The sequence below is a fragment of the Halictus rubicundus genome, chromosome 1 (genome assembly GCF_050948215.1).
Source record: "Halictus rubicundus isolate RS-2024b chromosome 1, iyHalRubi1_principal, whole genome shotgun sequence".
Lineage (NCBI taxonomy): Eukaryota > Metazoa > Arthropoda > Insecta > Hymenoptera > Halictidae > Halictus > Halictus rubicundus.
The window spans coordinates 1,346,554-1,370,297 of NC_135149.1; the positions used below are offsets into that span (position 1 = coordinate 1,346,554).

General features: G+C 43.1%; 2 protein-coding genes across 14 annotated transcripts in view; one reads left to right on the forward strand and one right to left on the reverse strand.

Moving 5' to 3' along the window:
* Tn (tripartite motif containing protein thin) overlaps nt 1–23,744 on the reverse strand; it is an 82,767-nt gene that overhangs the window by 16,569 nt on the left and 42,454 nt on the right. For 7 of the 11 annotated variants that reach the window (XM_076804130.1, XM_076804077.1, XM_076803930.1 and 4 more), the window contains 8 exons: nt 23,394–23,627; nt 19,149–19,498; nt 16,439–16,714; nt 11,276–11,609; nt 7,116–7,330; nt 3,957–4,225; nt 3,103–3,412; nt 82–225 (listed from right to left, as the gene is read on the reverse strand). In XM_076804130.1, coding sequence (XP_076660245.1) covers nt 82–225; nt 3,103–3,412; nt 3,957–4,225; nt 7,116–7,330; nt 11,276–11,609; nt 16,439–16,714; nt 19,149–19,498; nt 23,394–23,627 — 2,132 coding nt within the window. The remainder of the gene's footprint in view (nt 1–81; nt 226–3,102; nt 3,413–3,956; nt 4,226–7,115; nt 7,331–11,275; nt 11,610–16,438; nt 16,715–19,148; nt 19,499–23,393; nt 23,628–23,744) is intronic. The other 4 variants (XM_076804164.1, XM_076804038.1, XM_076804300.1 and 1 more) reach the window with 2 other exon arrangements.
* LOC143365263 (uncharacterized) overlaps nt 20,565–23,744 on the forward strand; it is a 71,232-nt gene continuing 68,052 nt past the window's right edge. For 2 of the 3 annotated variants that reach the window (XR_013084520.1, XM_076805305.1), the window contains exons 1-4: nt 20,578–21,299; nt 21,362–21,455; nt 22,173–22,324; nt 22,467–22,680. Coding sequence is in view for 1 of the 3 variants with exons in the window: in XM_076805305.1 (XP_076661420.1) it covers nt 21,295–21,299; nt 21,362–21,455; nt 22,173–22,324; nt 22,467–22,680 (465 nt within the window). In the remaining 2 variants the exon portion in view is untranslated. Of the gene's footprint in view, nt 21,300–21,361; nt 21,456–22,172; nt 22,325–22,466; nt 22,681–23,744 lie in introns of all 3 variants that reach the window. The other variant, XR_013084521.1, reaches the window with a different exon arrangement.

The following is a 23,744-nucleotide window of genomic DNA, read 5'->3' on the forward strand; positions in this document are numbered from 1 at the left end:
TTACGGTCGTGGGGGTTATTGGAATTAGAACTGGCCTGATGATCAGCAGTCTGGCGACCGTGCGCTACGTGTGCTACGAACCTGCTGGTGTAGCCGGCCGGCGTGGCCAGCGTCGCGACGCCGCCCCCGCCGCCTGTTCCAGTCGTCGTAGACGTCGACGTAGACGTGGTCGTTGTCGGGCTCGTGTTCACCGAATGCGCGGGACTCCCTCTCGGCGACGAATACCTGGGACACGAGTGATCGCTCGATATTCTGGTTGAATCACCTTTGCTCGCGACACCCGTTACCCGAGATAACTGATCTAACCTTTTCGCCTTTTCAAACGGTTCCAAACAACCTCTAGCCCAAAGGCGCGAACGCGCTAGCGAGTAACTCGTGACGTTTTGGTTTTGCGAGAACAACTCTCGTGACACGTGTCAACACCTCTGAGGTAGCGACCTGCAAATTTCGCTCACAGTTGCTCTCAGAGAGCGGAACAATACACGGTAAACCCTTCTACAACGCGGTGCAAAATTTGCGATTTGTATCAAATTTAATTTCATCTGATTTGTACTAATTCTGAGATTCTTGTAATGCTGATTCCGATATAGTACGGTACGAATTGTAATATAACCGTAGGAGGGATAACTGTATTTTTTTTCGCGAAAACATGTGCACGCTTCAGCACGTTGCTCTCGCAAAAAAATGTCGCGAGTTACTTACTAGTGTATTCGCACCTTCAGTAACTGGTACGAAGAAGCGAAATTTTCAACTAATATCTGTTCCCATTGCTGTCCCTACTTCGGCTTCCATATTGGTTTCCTATAATCATTACTCTATCGGTTCTGTATCGGGTCTGAAATTGTTCCAGGATGGAGTCTTGTGGAGTAATTGTTCCAGTAGTCAGCTGTATTAACACATTAGCTACCGGCGATTATTCCATCATTTTTGGATGTCTATGGCCCACGGCTGAGGATTTTTTGATAGATCCGTCAACAGCAACGGAAATTTCAATCATAAACCAACAACTCACCCTCAGTAACGTAATTTTTGAAGTACAGTGATTTCTCTATATATGTCGCCAAGGCCTGGATGATAGACGTCGCGGAATTATCCCCACTACCGCCGGGTAACCCTATGAGAGTCCCCGAAGCTTGAGAGGTCTCGGACGCCAAAGACTATAAACATAACACGGCTCGGGTATGCCTTCTGGACGATACACGACGCTGCTAAGACCCGTGTTGTTGACATATATCGAGAATTCACTGTATTCTGTAGAAAATTGTTAAGCTTAACAATTCTAATCGACCCACTGATAACGAAAATAACTTGTGTGCTCCACTCTTCACTGATTAAAATTCGTCAAATATTTTCCTCTGCTTTTAAAAAATTGTAACGAATTAGTAGAATATCCTTTATGCTGTTAGACGACAGAATCGATTCTGGAACCTTTTCGAACCCAATACAGAACCGATAAACGATTATAAACTAATGATTATAACGACTATAAAATCGTCGTGGAAACCCAGAACAGGAATTGCAAAGGAAACAGATAGCAGCTTAAAATGTTCAGTTCCTCGTGAGATGTACTTTATCGTAAACGTTCTTTTTAGTAGTTTCTTCTGGAACCTGTTACAATCTCTGCCAAGAATCCTAGGTGTCTAACGAACGGCATCGCGGTGATTCGATACTATTGTTCTCGTTCTCACTCGACGATCACCCTAAACGTGGAACAGTTCGACACTCGCGGTTTTTCGTGAAAGGTCGAGTAGAGACGGTTTACTCGTATGCTTGCCCACCGATGCTTCTAGTCGCCGTTTCGTTGACGGTATTGATTATCGTTACCTCTGGCTTGTTGCATAACGCTCGTTATTTATTAAGAGAGAGAGAGAGAGCGAGAGGTAGAGAGAGATATACAGAGAGAGAGAGAGGGGGGAGAGTCTCCACGGGATACACGCGAGAACGTTATCGGCCACGTGAAATTCCACGGGAGCCTCGAGGATCATGGTCGCATCCCTCGCTTGACAAGGGAAGTCACCCGGATGAGTAATTAGTTTTAAAAAAATTACCGGTGGAAGTCGCAACACTGCACCTTCTCTAACAACTGCAATAAGCGTACTACGTTGCAATTTGTCTGGTGTAAAATTTCTCGAATGAATGGCACTTATTTCAATTGTTAGGACACTGCAACTTCCAATAGCTATCTTTTTGAAACTGTTTTAGAATTCGTCTGGGAAGCTTTTCTCGCGAGAAGTACCTACATAAAGGAGACGGTTGTTTCAGTTCGCTTCGAAAATCTCTCACTTCTGCCTATCGCGAGAGATTTTCGAATTCTGCTGGCGTTTAGATCGTTCAGCTTCCGTTTGGGACCACTGTCCCATGGAGATTGTCATAGTCGTACTACCAGTGAGGTTTGTAGTAGTACAGAAGCCCTTTTAGGCAAGGTTCAAGGTGTTCACAGCGTGTAAATCACACGGTTTGTAGAAACTCGGGGCTAGGTACTGAATGAGAGATTTTCGCAGCTGGAACATTACGTCAAGGATAGTTCTCACTATTTAGGCATCTAGCTGGAGCAGACTGAATTTGTTTTTTTCAAATGAAGCGTACAATAATCGTCTTCCAGTCAACTAGGAATCGAAACAAATACTTTCAAGGGAGCAAACCTAGCCAATGCACAAGGAAGTACAAACAAGAAAAATGTGACAAGGAATACGTTCGTCGAGTAGAATTAGCAAAATTCATTAAATTTCTATCACTATTCCCTAACTAAAATAATCCTTTCAAAATATGTCAAACATTGTACTCCGTTTCAAGTCACTCTCATCTGAATGAACTACAAGGCTTCATCATTACTTTTCAAACATTTATACCACGTAAAAAATTCTACAGAAATTCGTATAAATACTTTAAAGTGTCCAGTTCATGCCTATAAAGTTCAAATATTCGATCTAAGCTAAGGAACGTTCATAATTAGAATTATTTGACAGTACCGCGGCAGAAAAGGCACAAAACGAATTTTCCGAGCCAGAAGCGATAGATCCATGGCCGTAGATCGCCGGATCAAATAGTGAGAACACACCTCCGAGTCTCCCACAGAAATACACCGAAAGAAAGTATACTTGCCTGGTCGAAGGCGAATCCTCCTTGCTCCCTCGTCTGGCCTCCGCGCTCCTTGCAAGCAGCGGACCGATGTCCGTCCGCGCCATTGCTTGTTCGTTTCTCTGACGATCCTGTGCCGTCGACGGAGTCGTCGAGGACGTGTTGGTCGTCGTGTGAGCATCGTTTTCCGACTCCTCCTCGGTCTCGGACTCCGTCTCCTCCGAAGAACTGCTAGTCTCTTCGTCCTCGTCTTCTTCGTCCTCTTTCTTCTTCATAGAACTCTCCTCTCGCGCTGCTGGGCTCTGAGCGGGCGGCGGCGGTGCTGCACGGTTACCTAGACAAGCATCAGGGACCTCGGTACAAACGATAAATCCAAATAAAAAAATATACATATACACATATATCAGCTGCCTCCGCGAAATCGTTTCCCGATGAAACGCCCCGAACCTGTAATTAGGCCAATTCGAATTTCGCCGAGCGAAACGCTCGTATTTCCGCGGATTATCAAAGTATCGGTCGATCTATTCGCGGCTGCCGCGGATAATAAGGTTGGCCGCGAACTTTCGCGCTTTTGCGAAATTGCAGTATAATATTTGTGATGCGTCCACTTCTTTTTCTTCCGAATATACGCACGTGTCTAGACCTCGTGACAATAACCAGCATTTTATACGATATACAGTGAACGTACGTTGTACTTAATAGTTTCAATATTTTTATACCTCAAATGTAATTGAATTTCTGGTCATCCAGGAACATTAAAGTCTAGAATAATTTTGCCGTTTGTCCAGAGAAATATCTCGAAGCACTTAACATTTTTCCGGAGATGCGTGCGAAAGTGATTTTTACGGGGGAGGAAACGGTGCAGAATGGTGAATCACCTGTGCCTAAAAAACGGCTCTGGAAGGATCTAGAGGCTGGCGAAGCGGAGCCGGAATCCTTGGCGGGCGTCGATGCGACTTGTCCCGGTTGGGCCGCGGTTGTCGTGTTCGACGTCGGTGCCCTCGACAAGTATTTCTGCTTCATTTCCTCGGCGGTGAATGGCGCACCCGTGCTGCGGATTCCTGATCCGCCGGAGCTCTCGGAGCCCGTGCTCGAGTCTGATGAAGCGCTCCTCGTCGCCGGAGTGTGGGTATCCGTCGAAGTTCGCCTGCGAGAGCAACGATATTTCAATTAACGACTTCCACGAGCCGGTAAACTCGACGGAGCACATTCGTATGCCGCAATTTGCGACCCAGATATTGCGATTCGCGGCCGGATCCCTGTCGCGCGTTGCCAATCCGCTCCTGGGGATCCCTATGTCCCACTGCGACTCGCGTTTCTAATCTACACGATCAAATAGTCTCCGTCTGATTAGGTTTATCCTAGTAGACCCTCCCCCAGTATTGCATAGAAAAATTTCTATCGTTGGAGATTTCGATTTTTAATCATCAGACCCCTGTGATTCATTTCGCAAATACTTTGTCGATTATGGAAAAGGGTTTATTTTAAGTGTACATGCTTCTATGTGTTCTAGGAAAATTTCTATGGATGGAGATTTTAATTCTTGATCGTCAATCTCCTGTGATTATTTTTGCAAATACGTTGTTGTTGATGGAAAAGGGTTTGTATGCTTCATTGTGTTCTAGAATAATTTTTATGTGTGAATATTTCCACTTTTAATCGTAGGGAAAGGCCTCTATCACTACTATACGATTGACGATGTTTGGAATCATTCACAGGTTTGGTCAATTTTATTTGAACATTCTGTTTAAGTAGTTCACTTCTTCATTAACACCTACATCTTCTCAAGACTTTCGCTTGAGGGCTCATTAGATTGTAGTTAGTAATTCAAATTTGTTTGATTTGTTAGGATTTTTCTAACGCGTCTGACCAGTACCGATTGTCACTATTTGCTGCAGGGTATTGATGATTGTATTTTTATTGTAGACTCTAACTAGAACATAGAACAACGCTGAAATTTAAAGAGTTATAACACAGTCAATATTTCAAAATACTGATGTAAGTAGAAACGTCACGATATGATCAGACACAAGTCATATTTAATTCTAATTCAGAACTGACCGAGCAATATTCCCATCTGTACCGATCCCCGTTCTGTCTTTCATTGTAATGTAAGAGTCGAAATTTCGAAAATGCGTGGTCGCTATAATTTCTCAGAGCTCGACGTAGAATTTTTGAATTTATTCTAGAACCGAGAGACAATTTAAAATGAGAAGTGCACACGCATTGCGTCCGAGCGGAATTCGCGAGACGAAAGGCTCTTTTATTTCCGTTCCAACTATTAGAATTCTATCTCGTTAAAATGCCACGCATAGCGTAACAAACCTATAAAAATTCCTCTGCTGAAAATTCGGCGCGATTGAAAAAAGGAATGTCGAGCGTGAAGGGTGGAGGGTAGCCGGGACACAAAAAGCTGACCTGTTTAAATTTCTGCGAGTGTTACCGAAAAATTTGCATGGACAGGAAACTGCCTCAATCGAGCATTCCTCGTGGCCATCGGAAGAGCAATCTTTCTTTTATTGTGTACCTTTGGAGTCCTAAAAACGCCTCGATTAAATTTTTCTGGGTTTAAGTACCGAGCCCTAACCGCTACTAATGCATATTTATTCATTATAATTACAAGCTTGCATTTATTTAAATTCCATACAATTTTTACGATAATTCGTGCTTGAATAGAGGTTTTTTCGAAAATATTGTGACGAAAATATTTTTATAATTTTAATAATAGTGCAAAGAATCAGAGATCAGATAGGCTAGCATTTATTCAGATTTCATACAAATTTTTATTATAGCATGTGCTTCAATAGAAAAGTTCTTTCGAAAATTTTGTGATTGAAATATTTTTATAATTTTAATAATTGTAAAGAAAAGAATCAGAGGTCCAGTTATTTTGACTTGTCCTGTAGTTTTATGTTTAGTGAAAATTAAGAAGATGTTTTATGGGGTTTTACGGGGTTCTTTATGGGTAAGGGGAACAGTTTTTGGGTGTCGGTGGGCACGGTATCGATTCTGCAATTAAAACGTAATGCCACATCACGAGGTCGAATTGAATGCCGGCTCGGAGAACTTGGAACGATCCGCGCGATCGGAACGATCCGTTTCCACCGAACGAGCATAAATCAGGCTGTCTGACTACGTAGCCTCCACTACTACTGGCTACGCGAATGGAACGAGGCCCGCGAACTCGATGTTAACGCCGGTACTACCGAATGTGATCGAAACTGCACGTTCCTCTGACAAGTTACCGGGCCTAATTTATCACTGGGTAGCTCGTCCCACTGATTTTATGACGTCCTATATTTATAAACCTTTGTGCAATCACCAGTTCGTGCTCCGTTTGCAAACACGATCCTGCAGGATCGTACCATTTCAGATTTATGTTGGAGTAACTAGGTATAGAATACTATTAACTCTTTTCTCAGCCAAGAATGATAAAATTCTTGGAATTCTCTTGATATTGAAGCTGGGAAAAATTAAACTGTGAAATATGTGTCCTTAAAGGTTCAACATTTATAAAACGAATACCATTTTTCATGAAAGAAAATCTCTCGGAGATACTTTCTAAGGCGATTCTATAATACAGTGTTGTAGAATGTACAACATTATTTTCAAATATAGCTTTCATAAATAAATAGGAATATGAGCGAAATACTTTGTTTGACACTTTGGTAGGGCCCTCTGATTTTTAAGGGTGTGAATGTAAAGATTGTTTCATAAATATTAAACGGTGAATTTGTCATGAATTTCATTAGCGGTCTCAGAGATGTGATCTTTTAAATTGGATTGTAGAAAAATTGTCTTTGATCCTGAACTCGAGAAAATAATTCATGAAAATTTATGTTTGCATAAAAGTTCGCAGTGTAATAGTCATATTTACATGTGATAATTGTATTTAACCTAGAGAAGACTGCTTTGGGCTATCATCTCTTTTTACTACTGTCCTTCAGAAGCTCAAACTCATCAGAAAATTCGGAAAAATTGGGGGTTAAAGGATCTGTCGTAGCTCAGAAATGGGATGAAAATTTGGAAGGAGATACCTTGCTGTCATCGGTCTTCGCGCAGGTTCATCCGGTTCTCTTTCAGGGGGTGCATCCCTGGGGAGTGGATGTGCAGGTGTCGTGGCAGGTTGTCGTTCCTCGACGGTCTCGGTCGCAGGTGCGGCCGCGGTTTTATTCTGCTTTTTGATCCTGGAAATTTCGTCGTCCTCGCTGGTCTGCCTCGCCATCGCGGTTGGTACCTTTCTGACCTGTACCTACGCGATAAACAGAATTATTTAACACTGCTGACGCGTGGTGGACTTTAGCTGAAACGTTCCTGATTAATCGTCCCTCGTTGCATTTTTGTTTTCTCGCTTACGCGACACGGTCTCGCGGCCGCGTTAAATTATTCACCGGCGATTACGTGTTTCTAAATACTACGTGCTTCTTGCGTTATTTATCGGTGCAAATATGAAAGCCACGATCACGCGAGAATTCCTTTATTTCTATTCCACGGTTCGCCGGGATTAAGACACTGCGGCAGAATGCGGATAATTATGCAACGAAATTAAAAATATGCGGTCATCTTCCTGGACTTCATTTTTCACACATTATCAGATTTCGAAGATCCGATCGCCTTAAAAAAAAAAAAAGAAAAACAGAGCTTGGAAAAAGCAATCAGTTTCTGAAACAAAGGGAGAGTGAAATAGAATAGGGGCAAAATAATAGGCGAATTCTTGTAAGTTGCAAAACCCAGCCGAAATTGAAGCTTTTGAACAAAGTAGCCGAGAAGCAACAAGTTTATTCAGTCTTCTTGAAACTGCGGTCTCGTGTGTGCCATTGGGCGAAGATCATGGTGCGGGTAGGACGGAGAATGGGGTGGTCTGTCGCGAGAAGGAAATACGAGCAGTTCTGGGAGCAGAAATAACAGTATTCGTGTATTCTTTCATTTGTATTATAACAGGATCGCACTTTGGTACAAAAATACTTGTCGTGTCTCCACGCTTCATCCACTCTTCAATTATTTACAAATTCATGAGACCCGGAGATCAAGCACACACATTGCTTCTTGCTCTCTCTTTCTTTCTCTCTCTCTCTCCCTCTCTCTCTCTTTCTCTCTCTCTCTCTCGCGCGCGCGCACTGTCCCCGATATCTTGGATATCAAAATTATGTTTGAGGGCTTCTCTTGGGAGGGCCGTCATTTATGCATTTTTTTATGCACTCATTTATGCACGTATTATTACGAGACTACGTCGCAATTTAGGTAGAATGTATACACGCGTTCACTGATCGAAAATTTCGGGTTATTCGTGGATCCAGGACGATCTATCACGAGATATTCGAATGTATTACGGCCCCGCCGAGCCGCCGTAATAAGGGAATCCGTGGTAAAATTTCACCGCGGTCGGATCACTGTCAAAAACAAATACGGGCCATGCGAAATTGACGAGCTTCCATTCACAACCATGATCGTTATTTTAGTCGCTGAACTTTTATTTCTAACGTGACACGCGGGACACGATCACGCGGAACTCGAGAAGCCATCGATCTGTACACTGACGCTCAAAAGTATCGCCGTGATTGCAAGAGTTCCGTCTAAAATTCCTGGGAATTAAATACCACTTGATGGTTAACCCCACTAATATAAAATATTTACCTACTTCCTACAATTGTATTAGTTTCTATATATATATATATATATGTATGTATTCTATGTAACAAAATAAATAGAAAATTAATCTCACCGTAGTTGCACTCTGACGTACCAAAAAGAATTATATAAAATTAGTACAAAAGGTAATGTCACATAACCAGTACAAACTTAAATATCTTCGAATTAATAAAATCTTCTACTAACCTACATGCTAACCTACTAGCTTTATGGTACGCTGCGCTTAAAACTATTCAACAATTCTTTCTTAATAGAAAATTGAAAAGCTTCTAGAACGAAGGATTAAATCACAGAAAACAGTATCAGCTAAAGAATTTATTAAACAAAGCAACGATAGCATATTAGATTAATTTATGTGTCTATCTCAAGCACTCGACGATTAAATCAACTATAAAATAGTCTTTTCAGGGAACTAAATAGCGAAAACTGGTCATATCAAATTCAAGCTTCCGGCACTCATTTAATAATCCACAAGTATGCAAAACCGACGTTGCGGAATAATTAAACAGCATCTATGCAAACCAGGGACCATATTTCACCGGTACCCTGTTTGGAATCTAGTTCAACTAACTGGTCATCTATCAAATATCACTTATTCGTTTATAGGAAATGGGAAAGTTGGTACTTTTGAGCGACAGTGTCGGTTATTTAGCGAGCTCGTTGCCATAGTAATTTTCCGCGGGATCTCCCGTCCAAGATTCTAATTATAAAGAAACCAGAGATCGAAATAAACAGTCTTCTTTCTGTTAAAAAATTTTTCATTCAAATATTCCGCCCGAGAAAAAATCCCATGAAATTGAAAAAGAAGCTGCCTCCAGGAACTTCTATAACCCTGGGACTATTACGAGTTCTAGGCCTATGCAGGAATCATTTCTGACCCACGCCTATATTTCACTACAGTTTTTTTTCGATATAAGGCGATGGTTCGGAACCAGCTTTCGTCGTATCCCGGATGAAGAAGAAGAAGAGGAGATAACGATTTTCTTATCTCGAAATAAAAAGCATCGTCTTATATCGGAATAAAATTGTCCATATTGACTGTTGCTTGAGCTTATCCCCGCCACGATGGGTCACGAATGACTCCGGCATAGCATACAGAGGGTTAAAAAGTGTACTCATTGAATTTTAGAATCTGTATGAAAAATGTTGCATGGAGACAGGAAACACTACGAAAAATATGTTTGAGCCATGCCAATTTATCTTCTGTAATTATTTAATATTATCGTAGTAACTGAATAAAATTCAGTATTGCTTGCAATGCTCGAGATCGTACTACGTGTTTCCTCTGCTGGAAAAATGTTTACGGAGTATGCGTTCCTTCAGTGTAAAGATGTTTATTTCCGTACTTTATGGACATTATCCGTACTAAAACTATAAATTTCAAGAGCCTGTCTCCATCCGTCCGCGTTTCGTACATAAATGTGAGAATGCTTTTCGAAAGAAGTTCCACAAGTCGTGTTTTAGTTTGAGCCCTTAAAAAAGTTCTGTAACTCTTTCGATCCCTGTTATAAACACAACAATCATCCGCGGTACTCCCCGTATCCTCCGGCCCAGGAGGAGCCCATAAAACCCAACAGAATGTTTTCGGTGGTGTGTGGGGGGCGGATGGTTGGAGGGTGCAGCCGGGAAATCAATAACCAATGTTAAAACTGAACGAGCCCGAGCGGTTTCAACTGTGTACGGAAATGTTTTTTTTTTTTGCAAATGAAATCCGGTCGATCCGGTCGTCGCACAGTGGGCCACTTCCGTAAAACACGTGGAATTAATCCGAAAATTTTCGTGTCATGAAACTGGTTACAGCCAGGTCCATTCAGGGAGCTTTTACTGCATCTAGATATACCAAATTAGACATACTTCGTGACTCCAGTATAAAACAATAAAATTGAAAACAGGACAAAACTTTCGCTTAATGTTGTAAATTGAATCGGCTGGCCATGGTCAGACGCACCAGCCTCAGCTCCGTCAATCTTGAAAATTGTGTTTCACCTTCTCGACTTATTTTAACACTCAAATTCGTTCCTTTTTTTTATCTGTATCATCAGATTAAACCGTCTTTTGCATTTTGAATAATGTCTAGACTGCCGGTTTTATGACAAAAATGAGTAAAAATCGTGACAGCACAAAAATTATGAATGTTACAAAGATGCCTTCATAGTAATAACAGTAATATAGCAATCAAAATCGTACGAAATCTACATAAATTAAATCTTGTCATTCTTATAATTCATGCTAGCTAATTTTAATGCTCGGCAGATTTATTGTTAATGGGAGAAAAAATTTTTATTCGGTTCTCGTGCCTTGTAACTGATGAAAACAATTTTTTCCATAAAAATCCGCAGTCTATTAATATCTAATTAACAGAGGACACGAATTTCATTAATTTTTTTATTTGCAATTTCAGCCCACTGTGCGTCGTGAGTTTCAGCAAGACCTACAGTGTACGATCTCGAATCGACACAATTTTGTTTCGATGATCGAGGATAGAGAATCGCGAATCCGAGCGAGAGATCGCACCAGACAGAAAGATAAAGCGAAGAATTCAATTAACCTGAGGCTTCGGCGGCTGTGGTTGCACGGGGTGCGTCGCAGGCTCTTCTTTCTTCCTTTTCCCAGCCCTTTCATACTCCTGCAGCTTCCTCATGACTCTAGGCGAATCGGTCAGCCGGAAGATGCCGGACAAAGGGCCACGGGCCGCGTCCTCCGTGTCCAAAACCCTTTCCCGCAGCCCTGAAGACTCCTGAGGCGTTGACGTGAACCGGACGGTCGACCTCGTGTCACCGTCAGAATCGTCGCCGTCACGGTGCCGCATGAAACGGCTCCGGTACCTCGACTTGTTCCTCGGGACCTCGTACTCGGGTGCATCGTAACTGTGGAAGTGATAACTTTATCTCAGGTGAGTTTTCTCTGCGGCGCACCGAGCCTAGGATGAAGGATGGATCAATGAAGATGACTGCTAAGTATCTCTACCGATTTATGGAGTTAGTGATTTTTAGGGGTCAGTGGCGTGGCTATGGCTGGGCGAGCTAGTAGCGAAGCGTTACTGTACTCTTCAGGCTTGACGATCAATTAATCGTTTCGTTCAATCGCTTTATTAGATTCAATCTTGAGAGGGAATGTGGTGATCCGATTTTCTTTAAAGCAGAAGATTTAACGATGTTCCCTACGATGAAACTGTACGCAATTCTTTGAACACATTTTTCTTTTTTGAATTCATTTTTCTCTGGCTAATACGAGTCAATGTTTCTGAAATTTTGTACACGTACAAAATAGATTTCCTTTTGCAATCCACAACGGAAATTATGACGATCTGAAATATTGCACTGGACGAGTACAACATCGTGAATCGTGGTACACATCTTCCTCTGAATAGATAGCACAAAAAGGAGCAGAATAAACCAACAAAATTATGAGCTTCCGTATTAAAAAAAAATTTGCACTCCGAACAAAGTGAGTTTCAGAATGTCTTATCCTTTTCAGAAAGAAGGTGGTGTTCTCGGAGCGTGCCTCTCAAGATTAATCGCGGCGATGGTTAGAACAAAGGATCAAAAGAAAGAAAACGCGGCGGGGATCGAGAATCTCTAGATTTATCAGGGCAATTTCGAAATTGGAGTACATTGTCGTCGAAGACACCGGAGCCAAGTGACCCGTCTCCGAGACGTGGGAGGAAGACGAGAAGGAGGAGGATGAGGATGAGGAGGAGGATGTAGATCCTGTAATACCGTTTCCTTGCTGTCACTAACAATCCCGCTCAAGTCCCCCCGACTCGAGCCGAGGAAGCCTGACTACAAAGCGACGGTTCTTGGCCTCCCGTTAATCTCGAACGACGGATGCGTTGCTAAACGAGTCGCGATTTTTCTAATTACGATTTCCCATCGTCTGATGAAACAACATTTTTCCTGGAACGACACCGAGGCATCGACTGGAAAATTAATCCTGTAGATTGGACGGTGCTGGATTAACTATCAAAGGGTTTTTCCCTGTTAGGATTAATCCCTTTGTCAACAGGCCTCTTTGATTTTACGATTTTTTAATTACACTTCCCCGCCGTTAAATTGAATGAGAATTTTCCGTGAAGCTCTACAGTGGGCTTTAGGGTGAAAAATAAGCCTACAATTAGGGTAATAAGTTCACCGTGGAAGGGACAGCGATTTTCTCTGTCGCGAATAATCCCTCGGTAAAGAACGCTTTGGTCCCTGTGATTTTACGATTTTTTAATTGCACTTTCCCGTTGCCAAATCGAACGGTACTTTTTCCTGCAGCTACAGCAAGGTATAGGCTGTATGATGACCCTACAGTTAGGGTAATAATTCTAAGTTGACTGTCGAAGGCACAACGATTTTTTCTGTTGCGGGTAGTCCCTTTGTCAACAGTGCTTCGGTCTCGGTGATTTCATGATTTTCTACTTACGCTTTCCCGTCGGAAAATTGAACGATATTTTTCCGTGGAGTTACGTAGCAAGGCATACTAAAAGATAACCCTATAGTTCGACTGGTAATTCCACGTTGTCGAAGGGATAACGATTTTCTCTGTTGCGATTAATCCCTTTGCCGAGAGCGCTTCGTTCCTCGTGATTTTACGGGAACCGGGTTATCTGCTTTTCAAAGCAGTGCGCAGCAATAGTTCCGTCGGATTTACCGGAGTGTTGCTTAATTATCGTTTCGCTGACACCGGCGTAGATATATGTAATGAGAGAAAATCGGGGCAGGTGTGCGTTCACGGTAATTGATCCGGTTTGTCGCTGCTTCCGTCTAGGCACCTTCCGCTTATGGTTGCTTGAGGTATTCTTCGCCCGAAGGGAAGATTAGGTTTGGCAAAGCAACGTCGAGGATGTTATCCAATTTTCCTGCCCCGGGTTTTTTGCAATAATTTTTTCCTAATTTTTCAGCCCGTTCTTCCAAAGGCAATCTTCCTCGAGATTTCTGAAATGAGCAATCTTCAATTCAATTTAATGAACTTCACTTGCAAGACGCAATTTGTTCATTTCCATATGAAATTATGTTTTTAAGTGCCATTTGTTTCTTAATTGTTCTTGGGGTAGCAAGATTTAAATTAATTGAAGCTCCTGTCGATGGAACTGAAATTTATATTACATCTTTTAATTCCGATATGAAGACTTTTAAATGCTGGTCGTTCCCTAATCGTTGCCAAGAAAGCAAGGTTTGAATTAATTGAAGCGCCTGTGGAGGGATTGCACAGAAGGGTTGAAGTAATCTCCTGTGAAATGCTCCACCCTCTAGTCCACTCGAAAGTCTTACAATTTTCATTGGCGTTGTTGTCGAATCGGAACACGTTTCGTCGGAGCGTTTCACGAAATCTGGAGCGGCGAGGGGCGTGCAAACAGCCAATAAAAGAATTTTCAATTATCCGTTGTCAGACACAAGATGGAATACCGAAGTTCTTAGCCGTCTCAAATTTTTAATTTCCCTCGACGAGCGTTCGTTCCTGGTGAACTGAGGGGAAAGGTTATCACGAACATTTTCCATGTTATTTCGCTTGGTCAATCTTTAAAGTAGTTAATTACATTTTCGGCTCATAGCAAATTTTTTTCCACCCTCGATCTCCTTCAAAGTCTGTACCCTCTATACTCTTCTGTTCAGCTGATTTTCTAGCTCGATAGAAATGTTTAATTTTCCCCAGACTGATTTCCCTTTAAACCGAAAATTTCACGTTTCTCCGCGAACATTTACCATTTCCTCTCGCATGTCGAGTGCAGCGGGTACTTTACCGTATAATTTGATCGTATCTTTGTCTCATTCCAAATCGTTTTCCATCCTCGATCACCCTCAAAGGCAATTACTTTCTGTAATGTTGTATTCAACTGATTTTCTGTCTCGTTTGAAATTTTTAATTTTCCTCGAGCTGTTTTCTCTCTGGCAAATTCAGCGTTCTTTTCTTGGCCAGCACGGCAGTTACCGTTTTCTTTAGCGCGGTAAATCAAAGGGTGGCACCGTCCTGTAATCCAGCGACAAATAAGTCACGACAGGGAGCGAGCGGAGGCGGTCGAAAAACTTTCGAAAGGCTCTCGCATGAATGCGGTTTCTTGCGTGCAGCCGGTCTCGGCCGAGTAATTAACTGTAATTATCAGGAAGACCAGCGAATTAGCCGGGGTTTGAGGGGGGTAACTCATGCGAGAGGGGGTAGCTGCGGTTTTCTTTTTGCGGTATCGAGGACACGGCAGTTTGTGCCCTGAACTCGCGTTAATTACTGTTTATTACGCGAGATGGGGTGGGGGCATTATATCAGAAGCTTTTCATTTACATTTTGACGAGGTGGCTTAATAAAACCGGTCGTGGCGGATCACACGGGGAACGGGCCAGTAATTAAACTCGAGCGCGCCTATTTCGGCCTCGAGGAAGCTGTGCTCTCCGCTCCTCCCCGCTTCGGTCCGCTCCGAAACGGCCCTGGGAAAAAGATACGTCCGGAGGAGAGCCGCGCCGTGTATTTATAACATTCGCTAGAATAGATATGTGGGACATCCTGAAAAATGTATGCCCGCCACGGATCCCGTTTGGCGGTAGTCCAAAGTAATACGCGTCCATGGTCAGACTAGTTTTTACCGGTCACCTAAGCTGAATTCCTTCCTCCTTAGAACACCCGCTGACTCGAACCTCAACTCCTTCTTCTTTTCCAGAAATTGTCTGACACACCGTCCAATCGTTAGCGACTCTTCTGCGGTTCTTGCGTCTGCCGCGACATTTATATCCTCTACAAATTGTCTACCTTTCACAATTCTTATGTCCTCTGTAATTATTTATATCTTCTACGATTTGTATACCTTCTCTAATTTTACGCGAACAGAAAATTTTCATATCTTCATAGAATTCTTAGATTTCTCTGTCGTCTTTGATTTCTATATTCTCTACGATTTTCATACTCTCCACGATTTTTATACCTTCTACAATTCTTATGTCTTTTATGATCTTTATATCTTCTATGACTTCTCGAATTTTCCCTGGACAGAAGATTTGAAAACCCTATAGATTTCCAAGATTTTTATCCAGTATGATTTTCATGTCTTTTACAAGTGCCACATCTCCTATGATTTTTATATGTTCCTTATTTTTATTTTTCTACAATTTTTCATCAAGAGCGAATTGGTATCATTGCATAGACTTCTAAAAATTTTTCCATCGCCTCCGATGTCTATATTCTCCACGATGTTCATATCTGCTACGACTTTTATATCTTCAATGATTTATGTACCTTTCAGGATCTTCGTATCCCCTACGATTTTTATATCCTTCACGCCTCCCACATCTTCTCCAATTTTGCATGAAGAGAAAACTTCAACAATTTCATAGACTACTTCGATTTTTATATCATCTTCGATAACCGAATCTCGAAGAAGAAACGCAACTCTATAAGACTGTACATTCGAAGCCACGCTATTTTTTGCCGCAGGCTCACCTCACGAAAAGTGGCATAATCGTGGCAATACATTTCCCCGGGTAATCTCCCGGAATATTCGCATAACTCTCTGGCCCCGCTTAACCCGTGGAAAAAGTTTAACGAGACTACCCTCGTCGGTAGAACGCGGTTGCTGCCGGTTCGCGTGGCGTTTATGTAGCAGCGGCTGTTATGCAAAGCAGCTGCAGGTGGACGCAGGTTTAGACTAGAAAGGACACTGCCGTGGCAAGTTTTACGGAGAAGGAGGAGAAGGAAACGTTGGTTTCGGATTGTTGGATAAAAATGTGAAAAAGTAGATAGTTACTCGTATTCGGGCACGTATCGATTTCTCGCAAGCCGTTCCTCCTCTTGTTGCCGGTACTGCGAAGCCAAACGATGGTCGCTCTTGCTCCTCATGAGTCCCGGCGATCCTCCAGGAGGCACCAGGCTGCTCGAACTACCCAGCAATCCCCCGCTTCCGGTTTCTGGCTTAATATTCAGCTCGCCGTAACCCGCCACGTGAAGGACCAGCTGGTTCGGATCGTGCGCCATCACGAAACGCACCCGACGACTGTAATCCCCGGCCTCGTACTCGAAGTTCCTGCAATCACAGCGAAAATTAACCCTAAACTCTCATTTTACATCCTCGACAGACAAATAATGCTCTTTCGGAACGCACTCTGCCAGTCGATTCGCAAATACTATTCTCTATCTACTATTGCTTCCCCTTTTCATATTTCGCTCTGATTCTATCCTGCGGCTGCATACAGTTTTTAAATGGTCAATAGTGGAGCTAGATTTTTACATTTTTGTGGTCTGTCAATTCTAATATTTCCTTCTTTGGACTTAAGTCATCCAAAATTGTTTTAATAAAAGGATTTTGTGAATGCCTCTATTCCTAAAGGGTACAACGAACTATTTCAACGTGGCAAATTAACATTTTATCTCATTAAGCTCGAAAACCATTTTCTTGACACACTGGTGATGAAGCTAGCTGGAACGCTTGCAAAACGTTGATCCCGACGGAAGATTTCAATAGTACAAACTGTATGGTGCCAGTCTGAGAAAATCTCTCAAATCTCTGATTGCCTAACCAATTCTTCAGGACGAACATGTTTTCTTAAAAAGGTCAGATAAAAAAGGTAAGAAGTAACAAAAGACTCCCGACATTTGACTTTGCCGCTCTCGAACACGAAAGGGTTAACTCGAGCATCCCCTAGAGATTCGAAGACTCCTTTTCCTGCGGAGGGTCGGAGAAAGCTATTCGTATATCTTCCTGCCCCAGATCGTCCCAGTATTTGTTAGTTCAGCACCCTAACAAGAAGCGCAGTACAATTTTTCGAAGTACCTCTCGCGCGGTGATTCTCCGGCCAACGTTTTCCTTCGACGAGAGCGATAACCGTCGCGAGGCGGCCGTAGACAGGGGAGCGTTTAAAAACGAAAGGGTCGGTTAGTATGCCGCGTGGTGTCGCCCGCGCGGCAAACTGGAGGAGCAAGCGGAATTTTCGACAAGGCTCCGGGATGAAAGGGTCTCCACTCGCATTATGCGAACGCGGAGGATTCAGTGCAAAAGTTGACTCGTCCCCGGCTCCTTTCTACCCCATCGCGCCACCAGGTTCGAAACCCGGCGGGATGGGCGCCGGGGGTGGAGCACCTCGGGGAAGGCGGAAAGTTTCGCGGAATATCGGAGAAGCAATTTGGAAAAGTGCGGCGTTCCACGTACCGACTACGATTGTTATAAAATTAGAGGAAAACTTTCATTATTTTCCGACTGCGGTCCTCGCCCGCGAGCTCGCGCACGCTCGGGGCACGCTCCCCTTTGAGAATACGCCCGGCTTTTAGCTTCCCGATGGAACTAGAGATTTATGGCGTTGGTCGTGCCGGGGATGGCCCGTGTAAGTGTCGCCATATATCCTACAATCGTACTACGTATTAGCCGCGGGGACGTATTGCTTTTATCGCGATCGCGGACTCCTTGGAACTCGCACTCTCGCTTTGCGATTATTTTCGCCCGTAAAATCATATTCTACTCTTTCCCCTTTTTGGCGACGGTCCTCGTAGTTACGGTGCTTTGTCTGCCCCTAATTTGCATGCTGGAGACTCGGAGAATATACTGGAATTTTTTAACAAACAGTCTTGCCAAATTTACTAGAAATTTAATTCCACCGTTTCGTTTTATTCAACCCTAACGTGCTCTTTAAGGGGAGCGAAAATCAGACAACTTCTTTTTCCCTTTTCTCAATAACTATTTGGACGATCGAGTTAATATTTTTTGTGCTTCCAGTGCTGAGGATAGCACGTATTTTGACCGAAGGATTTTTTGAAATTCGGTCGACTGCTGAAATAGCAGCATCATCTAGCCCGACTCGTCTGAAGGTAAGAATGTAAAAAGGTAAACACGTTGATATGGTTGTATAATATTTACTATTCGATATTTCAAAATTCACTTCGGCTAAAATGCACATGTAGTGTGATACTAGATGCTCTAAAATTTTGAAATTGATAGCTGCTGTAGATTCTGAGAAAAATGAACGCGAAGTTGGCTTATTTTCTACGTACCTATGTGTCTACTTCTCGAAAATTCAATATCGTTGATAAGCCTTTCCTTTAAAAAAGAAAGAATCGGAACGAGTCCATAACGTGATTAAAGCTAGAAGACACCGGGAAGGCTATGGGAGGGGGGTGAGTTTCCCGATAATTAAAAGAAAGACAAGTTCCTGGAAAAATGGGATCTAAATCCCGTAGAACGGTCCCGAAGGAGCATCACGCGCGCGCGTTTCGAGAGATAACAGGTATCGGCGCGGAATTTGTTTTCTTATTGGAGCCTGCGTCGGCCCTCGAGCGAACAAGGTTCGAAAATAAAAGGTTATGTTCCTCCGTGTCTCTCGCGGAACGTGCTCCCAGCTGAGTAATTCCCGTGGAACTATTACTTATGTCGTAATCCGATGGGAGGGAAGGTGGGGTGGGAGGGGGGGGGGGGCGACAGAAAAATAAGAGACGCGACGGATTATGGTTGGATGAGAGGGTCGACGAACCTGATGAATTCCACGGTGCGCAGGAATAGCTCCTTTGTGTCGAGAAGTTCGGAATCGTCCCATGGCACGTTCTCGTTGATGTGAGCCTCCGCCAGGTCGCAGTTGCTCTGGATGTTCGCGATCTCCAACTCGAGATTCTCTTTGAGCTGAATCAGGCCTCTGAGCTCGGTGCTCAGGTATCGATCGACCTCGTTACGCAGATGTTCGGTACGGTCTTTCAAAGCCTTGCTCAGCCTCCGATAAATCTCGTCCACCTCTTCCGTGACCGAGGCGCAGTTTGTTTGCAGACCCAGCGTGTTCTTCTCCACAAGCGCCAACGCGTCCTGCAGCCTGTGTAACCCTCTGCGTATCTGCAAACAGGATTAACCGACCATCCGTCAGAATCTTCCGTGGAAACGTTCCCCGACAATTACCCCCGGCACCCTGCTAATTGCTCTGGTCGCACTACTCGCGTGGTAAACTGGCCTACAGGACGATAAAATGAATCAGGAGGACCTGAGTCACTGACAAGGATTTGATATCGGAAGGATCGTTTCCAGAATTTGTAATTCGTTTAGACGTTGCAATAATTGCCCCAGGACACTGCTAGTTGCCCTTAATTGCCCTGTTAATTACAGCATGTTAAAGAAGAAGTATCAGAATAATTCATTGTAAAATTCTTATTGACACAGATTCTTCATATGTGTAAAATTCCATAAGTTTGCATTGTCTTACGGTGTTTGTGATTCTACAAGATCTTCTACAGATGCAATGAAATGCAATACAATTATTGTGGAAGTGAAAGGAATTGTATAATATGGGAGAACCCTTCTTTAAAATTACGCACGAACTTTTATGATTTGATTTGTGTGTATTAATGATAAAAATATGAGTATAATATTCCCAATTATCTCTGTGGAAAAAGGTCTAAACGATAAAAATGATTCAACAGTTTTCACAGATACTGTCACAAATATCATTAAATAATAATACAGAACGAATGAATATTTTTGGATAATGTCACATGCAAACAACGTGGTGGTATTTCAAAATGTATAGAAGAAAGAAAATATCGAATTTGCCTTCTTGTATTAATCATCCCAATTCAGAAGAAGATAGAATTCCCCTAAGGATTGATTTAAGTAGTATAGCCCTGCCTATGGCCAGACAGCAGTTTCGAAAAGAATCATACATGTACAAGGGTTACTTCTGCTAATTAGAATATTCAAAAGAAACCCAAATGCACACTTCTGTCTTCGTAAACTATTCTAGAAATACATTTATAATTTTTAAATTTTTATTCAAATATTTTTCTAGCCCAGCTCAGTCTATGGGCAGAGCAACAGTTCCTAAAATAATATTTCTAATGTCTTCTCCAGAAATGCATTTGTAATCTCAAAATAATTATTTCAATATTTTTGTAATCTTGCTTAAATAGCCTAATCGAGTCAGATAAAAATGCCAGAAGTAATTGTACGCGATCAAGGCCTACTGCTACTAATCGATATATTCAACTGGAACCTAAATGTATGCTTTCGCTTTTGTGAACTCGTTCAGAAGCGAATTTATAATTTCGAAACACTGAATTGACTGTTTCCGTGCTTTCAGGGCCAGGCAACTGGAATCCGCGAAGGACCCCGGAAGATGATTTTTCTCCAGGTGTATTTCCGTCGGGCGTTTCGCATGGAAATAGAATTCACACGGAGGGGGCGTTTGTTTTGCACGCATTAGGGGGCGAACAAATATACGGGCCGGTTTATTTTCGGCCGGGCAGTGCATAGCGCGTAGTTGCAGGACGGTTCTGTTTGACCTGAATTCGCGGTCGAATCGAATCGAATCGTGTCTGATACGAAGGACGATTTGAATATATCGTCGCGCCCCCATCTCCAGGATTAAACTTTTGAGCGGCGTGCGACGCGGAGCATTTCATTAAGTCCGCCATTGTGCCGGAACAAAGACGCGACCCGCGCGCCGGAAGAGCAGTCCGAAATCTGTTTCGCGATTGTTTGTAACGATGTCGGCGATTCTTGCACGCCTAACCTAAACCTCCGAGACACCTCCGCGCCATCGAAAATGTAGCTGAATTTCCCTTTCGCAGTTCAACTCTCCGTGCTGTATCAAATATTAACCGATATGTTGCACCGTATTTTTCTCACATAAATAAATCATGACGTAAGTACGCAACGGAACATTTTCATCGCGCGAATACGGGATAACAACAGTCTCGTTCCCAGGCAATTCCCTCCGGACTTCGCCGATGCATTTCTGCAGCTGCATAATCAGTACAGAGAGACCCATAATTCACCACCGTTGGAAATTATCGATGAGGTACGGCCGCGTTCTTATTTTTCCAGGAAATATTTCATTTGTCCCGTGCACGGTGCCCCCGTGACACCCCGTGAAAAATGGAACCTGCTGTGTATCCCTCGGCTAAATACTCCGCGTGGGCATGTATCTTTTTTATTAATCCGTTCGACCGGGATTTATTTAGACGATCGTAAATCCAACTCTGGTCTTGTTTCGCCAAAGATTTATCAGATTCCGAGCGAATGGAGCTCCGGTCGATTCATCCTTAAATTCATAAAAGATTGATCGTCAGAATCGCTGGGACTTATTCTTCTCGAGTCTTCGACGGTCCTAACCCACAAACTTCAAAAAGCTCCCACGCAGATGTTGCTAACAGAACGAGCTTTTTAATTAAAAAAAAAAGTCGATCATGATTAATCGCAAAATTTATTTAGTATAGAAGCCACTCGAAATCAAATTTTGTTCTTCTGCAATGAACAAACCAATTATTACATAATTTAGTTATTACTACATACTGACTCTATTATACGAACTAAAGCTCGGCTTGCTATTAGTGACATTGACACGTGATCTGAGTAGCTAGTGAATCTCCATTATCCGAACTTGTCGAAAATGTAACGTTGGAAATAAATGAGGTTTATTGCGTTTCGGCATTTCCGGTAAATCTGATGGAAATTAGGGGCGTACAGGGATATTTCCGAGCGATCAATGGCACTGATCACTCTTCCGAATTTGCAGTTGAGCGAATCCGCGCAAGAATGGGCGGACCATTTGGCAGTGCTGGGTGTCCCCGCGTACAAATCGGATCCAGAGTACGGGGAGAACATATTCGCGGGGTTCCTTCGGGGCGCGCCAGAAAATGTAAAGCCAGAGGATCCGCTGGAACTCTGGTTAGTCCCCGACAAACACTGAAAACCTATTATCCCGACTCCATTGCTATTTTCTGCGGGGGCGCGTTCGTCTGAAATTTCGCGGATCTGAAATTCAAATGATTCCCGGGGCTACGTGCACCCGTGTTTAATTGGTTCCCAGGTACAGGGAGGGTAGATACTTCAAGTACGGCGAGGAGACGGTGAAAAACACCGAAGACGTGCGACACTTCACGCAACTGGTATGGAAAGGAACTACTTCGATGGGAATCGGTATGGCGATCGGCGACGAGGGCGAAACCTATATTGTCTGCTTCTATCAACCCCCTGGAAACGTCCCCGAAGAATACGCGGAAAATGTTCTGTCGCCCTTCGAGGTAAATTAAATATTCACAATGCGTTTTTGTTGTCTCCTAAAAAGGACGACAATGGACGGGTGGGTCCTAAGGTCGTTCAGAGCGATGTTTTATTTATTTATTTTTCTAGGGTTTCTAGGGTGAAAATGGAGGGATGGCGATCCTGATTCGTAGATTGCGGAATTTTATGTGAAATAAAAATTCTCTATATTTATTACATGGTGCAGGAGCCACATAGACATTTATTTCTTTTCTTAATAATTGAATAGACCCGGAAAAAATACGACAGTATTTTTATATTCTTGAAATGTTTGCATTCGATCCTTTTTTTTTTATAAATCCATAAAATCCGCAGTCTACTGACGAACAATTTGATCTCCAACTATGGTGGATGAAGTGTCAATAATTTCTGACAGGATCCACATAGCCTCCAGCGACCCACAAAATAAGGGGGTTGAAGTGTTTCCAGTATTAAATATTTCCACGCAGCTTTCCACACGAGAAAATAATGAAAAGTCTGCGGTGTGAGAAATTGTTTCGCGTAAAAAACAATCTCTCGACGCGGTCCAATCCCTGGTAGTTCAGGGAAAACAACGATTCGCCGTTTCTCCGTAAATTCCATGATCCTGAGGGGTGGTGGAAAAGGGGGTGTGTGTAGGAGGTTGAGTGGGTGGACGTTGCAGGGCTCGAGGTATTCGAAAAGGATTTCCACGATCGCCGGGGTATTCTCGTACCTGGGAATTGATGCGCGTAATTTCACGCCTGAGGATGTCCATGTGAGCGTCCTTGCACTCGGGGCAACACTTTTTCTCACAGTGGACACAGAGGGAGCAGTAGCTTTTCTCGGAGCAAACGCCGCACCGTTCCATTGTCTGGCCGCTGGTAGGGTCCGGCAGCTCTCCTGTGATCTCGATGTGTAATTCCAGGAATCGCTGGAGGGTCACGTTGGTTGGAAACGCCTGGACACCCTGCGACAACACAATGTTCGTTAGATCACAGAGAAGTTTCTGGCGAGTCATCCGAAATAATCGCGACGACTCCCCGTGTAGAAAGAAATTCCTTTTGAGGATTTGTAACTGCTTCAA